Source organism: Rhagoletis pomonella, unplaced genomic scaffold (assembly GCF_013731165.1).
Source record: "Rhagoletis pomonella isolate Grant_MI unplaced genomic scaffold, Rhpom_1.0 Rhpom_scaffold_00001, whole genome shotgun sequence".
Taxonomy (NCBI): Eukaryota; Metazoa; Arthropoda; class Insecta; order Diptera; family Tephritidae; genus Rhagoletis; species Rhagoletis pomonella.
The window spans coordinates 111915164-111929518 of NW_023458555.1; the positions used below are offsets into that span (position 1 = coordinate 111915164).

The 14355-nt window shown below is 36.0% G+C and overlaps 2 protein-coding genes across 3 annotated transcripts in view; one reads left to right on the plus strand and one right to left on the minus strand.

The window, feature by feature from the left end:
- The first annotated feature begins 840 nt into the window (after positions 1 to 840).
- Positions 841 to 2169, plus strand: LOC118749824. Its single transcript, XM_036484598.1, has 2 exons — positions 841 to 1842; positions 1904 to 2169. Exon 1 carries the CDS (start codon positions 921 to 923, stop codon positions 1710 to 1712), a length of 792 nt encoding a protein of 263 aa, XP_036340491.1. The 5' UTR covers positions 841 to 920; the 3' UTR covers positions 1713 to 1842; positions 1904 to 2169.
- Positions 2169 to 14355, minus strand: part of LOC118749813 (kelch-like ECH-associated protein 1B) — a 189388-nt gene continuing 177201 nt past the window's right edge. For both annotated transcript variants that reach the window (XM_036484590.1, XM_036484588.1), the window contains one exon: positions 2169 to 4673. In XM_036484590.1, coding sequence (XP_036340483.1) covers positions 4033 to 4673 — 641 coding nt within the window. In that variant the 3' untranslated portion in view covers positions 2169 to 4032. The remainder of the gene's footprint in view (positions 4674 to 14355) is intronic.

Sequence of the window (14355 nt, forward strand, 5' to 3'; positions counted from 1 at the left end):
CCACAAAGTGGCAAACCACGCCTAGCATGTCGAGTCAAAACCGATGGTTTAATGGACCACAGTTCCTAGTTCTTGACCCTAAATTCTGGCCTGTCGACGCTGAAGGCCTCGAACCCACTAGAGAGGAGCTGAGGGCCAATTTCGTAGGTTATCATGGTACGGAGCAGCAAGAGCGAAAGACCTTGGTAGCGCATGAACGCTTTTCGCGGTGGACTCGTCTCCTGCGAACAATTGCGACTGTTGTACTGAGTCTCCGCAGGTGGAAGATGTACAGCAAAGGTATACGAACACCCTGTCACCGGGTGGAACAAGAAGACCTCAATAGTGCCGAAAAGATACTTTGGAAAGAAGCCCAATACGAGGCATTCGCTGACGAAATCGCTCTGCTTGTGAACGGGAAACCACTAAACCGATCAAGTTCTATCTACAAGCTTTCACCATACCTGGATGAGGGATCATTGCTACGGCTCGGTGGCAGATTCAATTTGCCCGGATGTCAGGACCAAGTTATATTGCCACGATGCCACAACATAACTCGACTGCTGGTTTTAGACTACCATATCAGATATTGCCACGGGAACTCGGAGACCGTTGTGAACGAGATACGCCAGAAGTTCTGGATTCCCCGACTACGCGCCGTGGTCAAAAAGATTCGCCAGGAGTGCCAGATCTGTCGACTCAAAAACGCGTCCCCACGACCACCAAAGATGGGCAACCTACCCGCGGCCCGAGTTACTCCCTTTGTCCGGCCGTTTTCATACGTGGGTGTCGACTACTTTGGACCATTGTTGGTGTCCGTACGCAGGAGCACGGCGCAGAGGTACGGCGTGCTCTTTACTTGCCTGACAACGAGAGCGGTTCACTTGGAGATAGCGTACTCATTATCTGCCGATTCGTGTATCCTGGCCATTCGGAGTTTTATGGCCAGACGCGGCGTCCCACGTGAATTTTGGAGTGATAACGCCACCAATTTCAAGGCCACACAGCGGGAACTCAGTGCTTCCTTTAACGAAATGGACAAGGACAAGCTTGTACGCGCCTTTACGAGCTCTTCCATGAAGTGGATGTTCATACCACCAGCATCGCCACACATGGGTGGTGCCTGGGAAAGGCTAGTTAGGTCGGTAAAAGACGTCCTTTCGAAGATACTACAATCGCAACGACCGTCTGACGAGCTATTGCGAGGAGCCTTAATGGAAGTCGAATCCATCGTCAACTCCCGACCACTCACCTACATACCGCTGGATCACTATGAAGACGAGGCTCTCACACCAAATCACTTCTTGATTGGCAGCTCCAGCGGAATGAAGCCCTTGATAGAGTTTGTTGATGAAGCAGTTCAATTGCGAAGAGGTTGGAGATGTGCTCAGCAACTGGCGGATGCATTCTGGAGACGTTGGGTGCGCGAATATCTACCCGTAATAACTCGGCGAACAAAGTGGTTCGAAAAGGTAAAGCCAATTGAAGAAGGGGACGTCGTCTACCTAGTGGACCCGAACGGTCCGAGAAGCTGCTGGCCCAAAGGTCGAGTGATCTCTGTTAGAGTAGGCTCTGACCAACAGGTGAGGAGCGCTTTGGTGAAGACTAGCGCTGGTATATACGAGCGACCGGCCACGAGACTTGCCGTACTTTCCGTGAGTATACCGGAGAATGGGGTAGATCCGAAGGATATACCAGGGGGGAGTGTTAGAAAAGATACGGCAACACCCTAGTGAATCGAAAGGAATTTATGGGGGACGTTTCTGCGATTGTTTTGACATTCTGCCTTTTTGATCTCTTTTTTGCACGTGTGCACACATAAATTGAAAATTTAAATCAGGATTGATCCCTTTTTGTACTAAAGTAAGTGCTATATAAAATAAATGTAATTATCATTTATTGAACAATTAAAATAAATTCACAGATATTTCAAACGACAGTCAAATAAAAGCGTTTTGAGAATTTGGGCGTGGGATCCATCACTGAATCCGTAACAATAGGTATTGAGGCAAGCTATCTTAAAAAAAATGCATTTTTAATTTTTTATGAAAAGTGCTGTAATTTTTTGGTAAAAAAAATTAAAGCGTCAGATCGAAGGAAATAACCCATAGTATCGAATAGATATACAATTATTTTCAAATAAAAATACAAATTAGAACGAAAAAATGTTCGATTTGTGAGAATCGAAAATTGCTGAGTCATTTCTGCAAAGTGCATGAAACTACAGTATATACAGTGTGCCAAGTAATGACATTTAATTTTTCTCTTATCCATATTTGACAATTGCTTGAGTGTGTTAGTTAAAATTTTGAAATTCGTTGCCACCTTCTTTAACCTTTCTGGTAGTTTGCATTTAAAATTTTTTTGAAATCGTGAACAGAAGAAAATACCTATTAACAAAAAATAAATATAGAAAGCGAAAAGGCCAAGGATGCATTGTAACGTTAACATTAGATTTTACCAAAAAAAAGCAATCGTTTCTGTTGAAACGATTCAGTTTTTTATCGCTTAGGCTATTATCATAGTAAAATAATAATATTTATTTCGTTCAACGTTAACGATTGAGTTTTGTTTCGTTAATTTAGCTCTGAAACGAAACGAAATTATTTTGGTAAGTTATTTTTGCGCACCAACAAAGCGATATCGATTCATATAGTTTGTTGAGCAAACTAATAATGCAGCATACGTGTTTTTTATGCAAGAGTGCGAAGTGCGGTGACTCCGTGTTCATCGTACCGAACGAAGAGTATGTAAAAAGAACAGTGGGAGCTAGCTTGCCATATGTCTTTGTCACCAACAGCATGTATTTGTGAGAATCATTTTAAAACCCCGGACCTTTCTAGTCGCGTAAGCTATTGCATCCGGAATAAGTTCCGTCAAAGCAAGTACCAGTGCCCAATCTATCCAATGTGGAAATAGAAAGAATTTACGAAATTAAATTTTATTTGATTAAGTAATAGGAATTTAACTTTGCAATTAAAATCAATTTTGATTACAGAACAAAAATTTGTGTTTTTTTAAACATGTGTTATCTGAGGGTTAATTGAATTAAACAACTAACACAAACACATCAGTTCACGTATGATTTGTCAAATCTGGATATCGTCATTACTTGGCACACTGTCTACACTGTGCATGAAACATAGAATTTTTATGATTGATAAAAAAACGTATGCGCTTATTTTCCGAGTAGAATAATGTAATAAAATTTCAAGTGATCCGGTGAGATAGGTGCAGTCGGCTTGCATGATTTGAGATGAAATTGTAGTACATTTACTTGCCGTCGGGCGTGACTATTTCGTACAAATATGATTTCTCACAGTCTGATGTTTTCAACTTACAATAATCGGTTATCCTCACTTAAGCTCTTATATCGTCACTATTTACGGAATGAACATACTATTACATAGTTGACAGCGAAAATAAGTTTACGCGTCCTTCTTCGCCGTCAACTATGTTAAGAGTCTTTCTTCGCTGAAGTTTGTTTTATGCGCCTTTTTTCGCGTCAACTTTTGAGCTCGCGCCTTTATAGACACGAAATGATGATATAAATTCGTTAGGCAATACATTTCCTAAGCCAATTTAAGGCACTTACAAAGAATTATGTAATTTAACGTTTATTACAATTGTAATCGACTTCAGAACGATACTAGGTATCAAGGTTTTTGTTAACCCTTTTTATCTGACGACTATTGAAATTTGAATTCCGAATTAGCATGTCACACTTCTATACCATTCTTTGAAACTTTTTCCTGCAGAGGTAAAACACTTCCTCATTAAAACCACGTTCTTACGTTTGAATCTATAAAATACAATAAAACAATTAGCTTGACAATACATTGGTTTTATGATGCCTTTTCCGTGGTAAGTGAAAATATTTATAAAAGGAATGTCCCATGTTTTTTTTTTTTTGTATGCATTGGGCGCTGGTTTTCGGTGCATTTTCTGTGACAGCAGTTATCTTGCTTAATCTTTTTCGAACCAAACAAAAAAGACGCTGAAACTAGATACTTCTTATGCAGATTAAATATGCAATTTAGTTTTTGACTCATACTAAGTATAGCAGGTGCATGTTTCAATGCATATTGCATTATTTCCTTTGTAAAAGCTCGCAAACCACTGATAAATATACCAAAAGGTATCCAGCAATGTTGGATTAAATAGATTCGAATTACTGCTTTTAATATCTTCGCTTGCTTGTTGATCCCGATCACACTTTCTACAACTTGTCCCACCAAAAGATGTGTGAAAGTGCATATAAGAGCTCCCACTTGTAGGACCTATTTGATTACTATTTCTACTCCTTGGTAATTCATCAGGGAATGAACCATTTCCGCCACGTTTAGCTGTTTCACTATCCATACATTCCATGAAGTTTGTAGCGCAAGATGGTTGGTATATCACAGCTGATGCATGGCCGGAACGACCAGAGTTTAAAGGGGTGCCTTCGTCCCAGGTGTTAGTTTTAGGATCGTATACCTCAACAATCGAAAGAAAATTTGTACCGTCGAATCCACCAATTGCATAGAGCTTTCCATCTAACGGAGTAAGAGATAAAGCGCTGCGAGCGATACGTACTGGTGCCACTAATTCCCAAATTTGATTTTCAGTGTCATATCGCTCCACCGTGGCAAGTTGGCGTGTTCCATCAAATCCACCAACCACATAAATGAATTGGTTAATAGCAGCGACACCTGCAAGTATAATGAAAAATAATTATGTTTGACATAATAAGTGATATTACCTTCCTTTTATTAGCTCGGGATGTAACTATGTAATATTGATACGCCTAAAAGATGCAGCGATTTCTATTCTCAAATTACAAACCTGATGACAGTACGAATGGCAATTATAATAGGGAGGTTTTAGTTTTTAAAACTATAATTTTATTATTTTTGTTCATATTTGTGTATGTTCATATACAGTTAGCGTCAAAAATATGTATACCCTGACGTTTTGATGATTTTATTTATAGATATTTTCCATACCAATTTTTTCTTATTTTTTATAAAAATATAGTTATTTCAGCAAAAACCAGCATAGTCAAATTCAAGAAATACTAACAAATTTTCATAAAAATTTTCAACTTAGAAAAATTTTAAATATGCAGTTTTGTAGCCCACGGTAAGGTGTAAGCTTCAAGTCTTTAAAAATGACCGCTGATTTTTGAATTTTTTTTTTTGTCAAGGGTGTTGGGCATTTTCCTCCATATATCACGCGAACAATATCTGATTTTATATCGAAGAAAAGGCGCAACACCCTTGACAAAAAAAAATCTCAAAAATCAACGGTAATTTTTATAGACTTGAAACTTACATCTTATTATATTAGGGGTATTCTCTGAGTCTTGCAAAGCACTTGCATGGTGCACAGATTGCACGGTAAAAAACGGGTTTCGTATGGGACAGCTTTGCTAACCGTGGATTGCACGTGTAAGGGCTTTGCAAGACTCAGAGAATTCTCCTATTGGCACTGCAGACACGTACACCTCTTCCGCTCCCCAACAAACATGTAGGCTGGAGAATGATTCGAAAACACTTTCGAATTCAAATGTATTTCGCTAAGGTAGAAGGTTATAAGACGACTACATAAATTGTCGGGTATTAGGGACTTAGTTCTCGATATCGAGAAAACGGTTAGATATCTAATCGTATTGTAACGTTAAATGCCAACATAGTTCTCTAACCTGCTAGAAACAATAGAGAACTACATTAGAATTCTAATATAAAACTAAAAGTTTATCTAACGTTAGAGACTCTGTTTGCTGGGATCACCTATTTTCCCCAAAGTGACGGTAAATGCAGCCGTGCGTCAAGAGCAGCGCTAGCTGTTGTAGAGAAATCTCTCATAAAGCACACAGCAATCGTTCTTTGAAGTTTAGTAATCAGATTTCCCACGCTTTTGATTGAGAGTCGGCTCCACCATACCACTAACGCAGAGCTGATTATAGGTATTATCTTAGAGGTGTAAAGCCAGAGGACAGACCTGTTTACATTGTCAAATGAGAATTCCACGACAGATACTCAACTTTGCAAGAAGTCTAAATTGTGGCTCTTTTAAGTGCGAGGCGAATAATACTATCCGACCGTCTGCTTCTAATGACAAGCTCAAAAGTTTTGGTTGGCTTAGCGTAGAGCCCATTTCCATTGCACTTAGTGTGACCCCGCACGTGACATATTGGCCTCCTTCTGCCTGAATCCTAATGACCAGCTGCGCGATCCAATTTACCAGTACAGAACCTACTCCATGCCGTAAAGTAGAGTTGCACATGCTATCGATAGTGGCATTGTCAAAAGCACCCTCAATGTCTACAAAACTACCTAAGGTGAACATTTTCAATCACTATGTAACTGCTAACTGTTGAGTTAATAAGACGTGTTTTTCTTTGTGTCGCGATTTGTTTAATTTCTTAGTCTTGTAGGCAAATATTTTAGACTTATTTTATCGGTAAAATGCATTCTTGACTTTGCAAAGAAGGTTGATCGCGCCGACAGTAGAAAGATTGCTTGCTCCGACTGCAGAAAGTATTAACACGGTTCGTTTGCCAAATTAACATTCGAAGATGTTACATGAAGGCAAATAACGCGAGCTATTGGTGTGATTCGTGTGTCTTCAAGCGCAGAAGAACTCTGCTACAACACCCACTTCCAAGCCCTTCTACGGCTGTGGTCATTCATCAGAAGCTACAAACTTTGGTTTCCTCGAGCCCCAAAAATATTTACCAAAAACCAACGAATTCACCAAGCTTAGTGACGAAAAACAAAAACAAACTGTACGGCAAAAGCAAAGACATCGGCGAAACCACTCCAAATAGCCAAATAGCAACCAGCAACAACATAAACGTACAGAAGCAACAAGAAAATTTAAAAACGTTAGAAAACGAAGACATTGCATGCCAACAACCTCACGACCAGCAGAAGACAAGCACAAATGAAAATAATAAAACCATAACTCTTCAACTCTTGTATGATAAGATTACACCGTGCGATAAAAACAAAAATTTAAAAACACACGAAGCAATTAGGGTTGCCAACCGTACTATAATATATAGTATTGTACTATTTTTTCGGTCGGCGTACTATATACTGTTGGAGAAAATATTGTTTGAAAAAATACTATACTTCTTCAGCTATAAATATATATATAAATATTTAAGAAATTTGCAAGAAAAAATGTGTATTAAAATGGATGAGCTTTATACCGAAATAACAATATTAAATGAAATATTCTTTAAAGTAAAAGGTCATAGTCCGTTTATAATCAAAAATGGTAACATATTTTAAAAGATCTGAGAATGAGTTACCAAATTTACATAAAGTTATTTAATTTCTACTCTCCATTCCTGCAACTTCGGTATTCACAGAAATAATTTTTTTTATTATGAATGTGAAAAGGCGAGATAAGAAAGAAGGCAACTGCCTTACTAATAAAAAAATAACTTTTGATTTACATTAATTTAAATTTTGATTGCGAAAGATCTTATGATCAGGGTACGAAAATAAACTGTACAAAACAATTCCCATTTGCTCATCGATCATCATATCATTTGTGGTTTTGTACAGTTTTGTAAATAGTCAGAAACAAATTGTAAAATTCACTGTCATTTTCCCCAACGAGAAACGTTTGCTTTTCGTTTGTGACAATTGTACCATAGGGTACGTTTTATATGTATGCAAACGTTTCAATTACGTGAAAAATAATTTTTTTCTGTAAATTTTCATATCCAATTCAATTAAAAAACATTTTTATTTTTTTTATTCATTGCAGCCATTCGTTTTGTATTTGTTTATTGCATATATGTGCATACATAAATATATTTTCCCTGCACGATTCATTTCGTTTGTTGTTTCGTCTGTAACTACTAAACTACTGTAGTGTACTATCGCCAAAGTGAACTTAGCCGTTTTGTGTCGTATTGTACCGAACTGTTAAAGTAATAAACGAAACGAAATAGTAACGTACAATATAGTTTATTTTCGTACACTGCTTATGATACTTTCACAGTTAACAATAAATTGTTAAAGACTGCCAAGAGTGCAAGGATATATATTTTTTATAAACGAAACGCATAAGAAAGAAAAAAGATGTCTACTTAAAAACCTTTGATACTTTTTCTCTTAAATAAAATACTATATATATTTGAAGTGTGCTATATTTTTTCGAATTTTTTTGGAACTATAACGCGATCCCCTCAAACCCCTCCCATTAGAAAGGCGATAGTCCCCACTTTATAAAGAGCAACATCCCCCCTTCGGATCCTCCCACAGCCCCTAGGGAACCGTCTGAAAATGGGGGAAAAAAGGAATTTACCGAGGCAACTTGAGCAGCTTGAAGTGGAGTATAACCCAACTATCAGAAACTGTGGAATTTTCGAATAAAAGAAATTATCCCAAGCTCGTTATCGGCCATTTTGTATAAAGAAGTTTACTAAAAAAAATTTCTTTGTTTTTGTTATTTTATGGCGTTATAACAATTATATTCAAAATTTTTATTGAGCTTGAGGCCGTTTTTAATGAAAAACTTATTGTGGAAAAGCAACAATAATTTGAAAAAAATGGCAAAAGTGATAGCTATTTCGGAAATCACCACATTTCCTCATCAGACTTCTTTCAGTAAAATTCGAACCGACGATTCCACTGACTCAGCCAGTTGCCTACACACTGTGCTAAGTTCGCCTTGTGAATTCTTCTTGCTTTTCCACTATTTCATTTGCTAAGCCAACTACAATCAAGCGCAGATATTCCGCTGCAATTCACACTTGATCAAGTGGTTGTTGATTTTGCTGGTTTTTGTTAATATTTCTATTATTAGAATGTGTAGTTGGCTTAAAAAATGAAATAGTGAGAAAAGCAACAAGAATTCACAAGGCGAACTTAGCACAGTGCGTGGGCAACTGGCTGAGTCAGTGGGATCGTCGGTTCGAATCCTACTGAAAGAAGTCTGATGAGGAAATGTGGTGATTTCCGAAATAGCTATCACTTTTGCCATTTTTTTTCAAATTATTGTTGCTTTTCCACAATAAGTTTTTCATTAAAAACGGCCTCAAGCTCAATAAAAATTTTGAATATAATTGTTATAAGCCCATAAAATAACAAAAACAAATAACTTAAGGACGAGCACACCTAAAAGCTAAACATTCTATATATAGAAATATTAACAAAAACCAACAAAATCAACAACCACATGATCAAGTGTGAATTGCAGCGGAATAGCTGCGCTTGATTGTAGTTGGCTTAACAAATGAAATAGTAGAAAAAGCAACAAGAATTCACAAGGCGAACTTAGCACAGTGCGTAGGCAACTGACAGAGTCAGTGGGATCGTCGGTTCGAATCCTACTGAAAGAAGTCTGATGAGGAAAGTTGGTGATTTCTTAAAAACTTAGCTATCACTTTTTCAAATTATTGTTGCTTTTTCCACAATAAGTTTTTCATTAAAAACGGCCTCAAGCGCAATAAAAATTGTTGAAAATAAAAAAAGTTTCCCTAAAAATATTGTTATGTTGAAAAAAGCGCGACAGGTCAAAATGTTATAGTAATAGTAATATGATAATATTTTAGCGGAGACCTTCTTTATGTTATATTAATTGTCATATGATAGTGTTTTAGGCCAGACCTTCTTTCTGCGTAGGGATTATATGTAACTACGGTGACCATATTTATGAGAGCCGAATACGAGACAAAAAGTAATTTTCCAAATTTTTTCCACAACAGCTTACAGATCTTACAGCCTTCTACAATGATTCCAGATGTATTAGCCCTGAAACAGTTTCCTTTTAGAAACGTAACATCACAAATTTGTAGGATAATTTTCTCGAGATTTTTACCGCGTAAAATTTTTTTTTAAAAAATTCGTTAAATTTTAATATAACAAAGAGCAGTTTTAAGTCGATAAGGCTTACCATTAATTTGTGTGATTTTTTTTTGGTGACGGTGTAAAGCATTTTTTTATACAAAGTATGTTCGACCATTTTTTTGAAAAAGAAGCAAATGAGCAGCCCTTTCCACTCGCGCTTTATTACACTCAATTTTAATGAGTTACAAACCTGAAACCCAATTTTTTTCCAAAGATTCTGATTAAAAAGTTTGAAATTTTGGTGAAACATTACAGAATTTATTTTTATAGTTAATTGCACAAAGTTGGAAATTCGGCATTATATGGGTTTTGTTAGGAAGTGCTTTACTTTCATAAAATAAATAATAAACACTAAATAAACTTACTAAAATGTCGAGTCCTAATTTCTATTTTGGCCTCGATTCGAATAACAGGTAGAACAGATTAGAAAATAATAACTGTTTGTGGAGAAAATTACGATTTTAAACCAACATCACTTAACACTCGTTAATAGGCATGCCATTTTAATGAGCTGTTAAGGCGTCGAAAAACCGAATACGGGACAAATACAGGACATTAAAATAAATACAAAACATTTGGCGTCCCGTATAAAATAAAGAAATTACCAGGATAATGGGTCAAAAAAGAGGACTGTCCCGTATAATACAGGACCAGTGGCGTAGCCAGGATTTGGCGAAGGGGGGGATTAAAAAAATTTGCATCGATAACCTAAAGTTGTGATACACAATGGCTAGAGGCGTCGCACTATAGGCAAAACACGAGTTTTTTTCAAAATCGTAGATCTTCGCTTAGAAAAGAGATAATGGAATGAAAATTTTTTTATCGTGAATGATCATATAATATAGGAAAACTATAGAGAAGTTACAACAACAATAACTTAACCCTCAAAATACCGTTCAAAATGTCACTTTTTTTTAATTTTGGATTTTGGCTCCCATCCCACTAGAAAACACTATATTTAGCACTGTTTCTGAAAGATTTCTCTTTATTTTATCTTAAGACTCGATTCTTGGGACATTGGATGCTGTATCCGAGTGGCCAGATTGGAAAAAGAAAACTCTAATAACTCGTAAACTATCAGCTTCCACAAAAAAATTTATGTGACAAAAATGGTTATACTGGTCGATATCTTTACGAAAGTGCAGCACTTAACCCTTTAATGCAGTCTGTCATATATGAAACGCTTTTTAACCTTTTCAAGGCAGAGGAAAAATGGTTCTCAAAAAAGCGTTTCATATATGACAGACTCTGCATTAAAGGGTTAAATGCTGCATTCCATTATCTCTTTTCTAGGCGAAGATCTACGATTTTGAAAAAAAAATCGTGTTTTGCCTATAGTGCGTCGCCTGTGGGCATTCTTTCATATATGTATGTATGTGCCATTTCTACCGTTATATATTTTTTGTCTACTCGGTTATTCCATGGAGAATTCATGCTTTATTTAAATTTAATTTAAAAAATTAAGTTACTACACCATTTTAATTAATTAGTGTGTAGTCCAGTTTTGTTTTGTAGAAGTTTCGTTAGTATACACTTCAGTTTTTACACATTGAATATATCTGCATATTTATATATTTACGCGTATCTATTTACATTTATTTATGTACAAGTCTACAAAATCTTATTACTTATAAATCTTCGTTGCTAAACACAAATTTTTTTTCAATTATTTCTTGTGTTGTAATCGGCACATCATTATGTACCACTAACATCGTTAAACCATTCAGCCGCTCCTTAATTGTATAAAAAGAAGATAGCATATTCAACAATTGAGTAGTCCACTTGCAAAGTGCGCGTTGTAAATTTTTTTTAGATTTTTAGTTTTTAGTGGGTTTCATGTCCATTAACAGCAGAGTGAAAAATTTTTCTATATTCTGAAAAAATAGCATGAAATGTTAACTACTTTTGCAAAAGTCGCTATAATACTTATTTATATACTTTCAAATGTCTGCTCTTCGTATGAACTTAGAAAACTGCAAGAAAACGTGGTAGTTTCGGTGCCTAGTGAAAAAGAAGCAAACCAATCTTCCTAGAGGAGAGAACGCGAAAAGCTAAAAAAAAGCTAGCTATGTAAAAGTTACTGTTTCAAAACTTGCAATATTAAATTTTTAAATATAAAATTTGCAAATCTACCATACTGCAATTTTATTTTTTAATGGTATTAGGCTCTTATTTATCCAAATTTTCAGGTAATACAAAAGATACAGTTCGGATGTTACTTGTTGTCGTAGACGATTTTTTTTAATTTATGGTTCCTTTTATAAAATCACATAACGCTGTTTGCAAGTGGACTACTCATATATTCATTAAAAGATAATTTGTCATCCGTCTGAAATAAAAAAAAAATTTAAATCAGAAGGATAAAATAGTATTGTGTTATTAATTCAAAAGTAAATAATTGTAGTTCAATGACGAACTACCTGGCTACGCCACTGTACAGGACGGATGGTCCCCGTATTTATCACCATCACTAAGTAGAACTCTCCTTTCTTTGTTGCCGAAGAAGAAGAGCGGAGAGTATTTTTGTGCAGAACTTCTTTCTGCGTAGGCGGCCGTGCTTAGGGATTATAACCCTCACTAAATAGAATTCTCTTTCTGTGATGCCGGAAAAGAGGGGCGACCAAAATAGTAAAAAACTAAATAAAGGGTGGATTATGTTAATTTTTTTTAATTAAACTTTATAAACATAGTTAATGGACAGTAAACGGACAGTTAATACATCTTATTTGCTTTTGTCTGTCATCCTTCTTGCAGCTGAACTCCGCCATTTAATTTGCATATATAACCAAAGGCGCAAGCGTGATTTTCAACATGCATTTATTTAATAAATATTGATTAATTGGTTGATATTAAAGGCATAAAAAAAGTTAATAGAATAAAGTGTGAAGTGAAGACGAATATAAAAATGTATTGATGAAGTGACTGATTTAAGGGGAATAGGAGTGACTAATATACGCTAATTTCTGAATTTTCACAAAAAAAGGCCTATTTCAAACGGAATTTCTAAATAAATTAGTCTTAAAAAGGTGTTAAAACAAAGTGCAGACCCTTGGCTACAAGTGTGTAGAAATTTGTTTTGGATCGGGTTTGGACGCAATAGCCCGAAATCGTTGGGCCACTAACTAAACCGTACCTGTTTTTAAAGGACTTTGTAATTTCAATTCAGTGTAGAATAACAATATGGGTACCAAATGAAAGAGAAAATTCTGTAGAATTACAAAAAGGATGAACCGGTACTGAAAATGCCCTTTTATTAAATTTAATTTTTTTAAGCTAATTAAGTTAGAAGGACGAAACTCGAGGATGTGGTTGTCCTTAACACATATTTTTTCAAAAAAAAAAAGTATTGCAAAATTTCAAATACATATTGATGGCTAATTTTTGCGAAATATTGACATTCAAGAATTGTAAAATTATAAAAATTTCAGAACAAACTTTTGTTCTCATATTTTTTTTTAATTCGTGGGATATAATTAAGATAACAGTTATAAGTAACTATCTGAACAGCCCTTGGCTCGTTACCACATAATTCTTTTGCAGAAAAATCGTTTATATTGTATTTCTTGTTTTGATTTATTTTTAATAAATATTGTTAGCGTTTCAATACGTTCTGATTTAATAAGTAATTGTGTAATACCATCCGGGACTGAAAGTGTGTGTAGGCAAGTTGAGTTTTATTTACAAATATACAATACACCATGTCGTATTACCTAAGTTAGGGATGGGCTGCAGAACAGCTCGCGCGCAGCAGCGCGGGAAGGAGGTGCTTGATGCGGGGTAAAAATTTAAAACCGAAAGGGTAAGCAATAGCCGTGTGCGTGTATTAACCCATTTTATGCAATGTATATTGCTAAAGGCTATTATATTTACCTCTTTGTTTATAGAGGAACAATTTCTAACTATATTTGAAGTCTATTTATTAAAAATAATTCAACATCATGAAATGCCGACCAATTTAATTTTTTTATTAATAAATCAATAAAGTTTAAATTGATTATAAAAAAGTAAAAAATAGTATGTGCTAATTCATACTGGCGAACAATAACGTGTTAACGATCTTGCTTGCGCACGTGTTGGTAAATAAGAGAGCCGAGCGCTGCTACTAGGCTCAGTCGGTAGAAGACCGTCATATACAGTGTTGCCGCCAATCTTTTTAATAATAATATAATAGATTGGCGCTTACACATATGTTAGTGTTTGGCCGAGCTTCTCCTCCGACTTGTGGCGTGCGCCTTGATGTTGTCAAACAAAGCGGAGGGACCTACCGTTTTACACCGACTCCGAACGGCGATTGTATTTTCATGAGAAGCTGTTTTTCATGGCAGAAATACACTCGGAGGTTTGCCATTGCCTGCCGAGGGACGACCGCTGTTAAGCAAAAACCTTTTTCTATTTTTTTTGCGATGTTGCTTTGACCAGAGTTTGAACCCAGGTGCTGATGAGTGAAAGCGCGCACTGCTTACCACTACACCACAGTTGCCGCCAATCTTTTTAGTGGTAGCCAAATTCCTTTAAAAAAAGG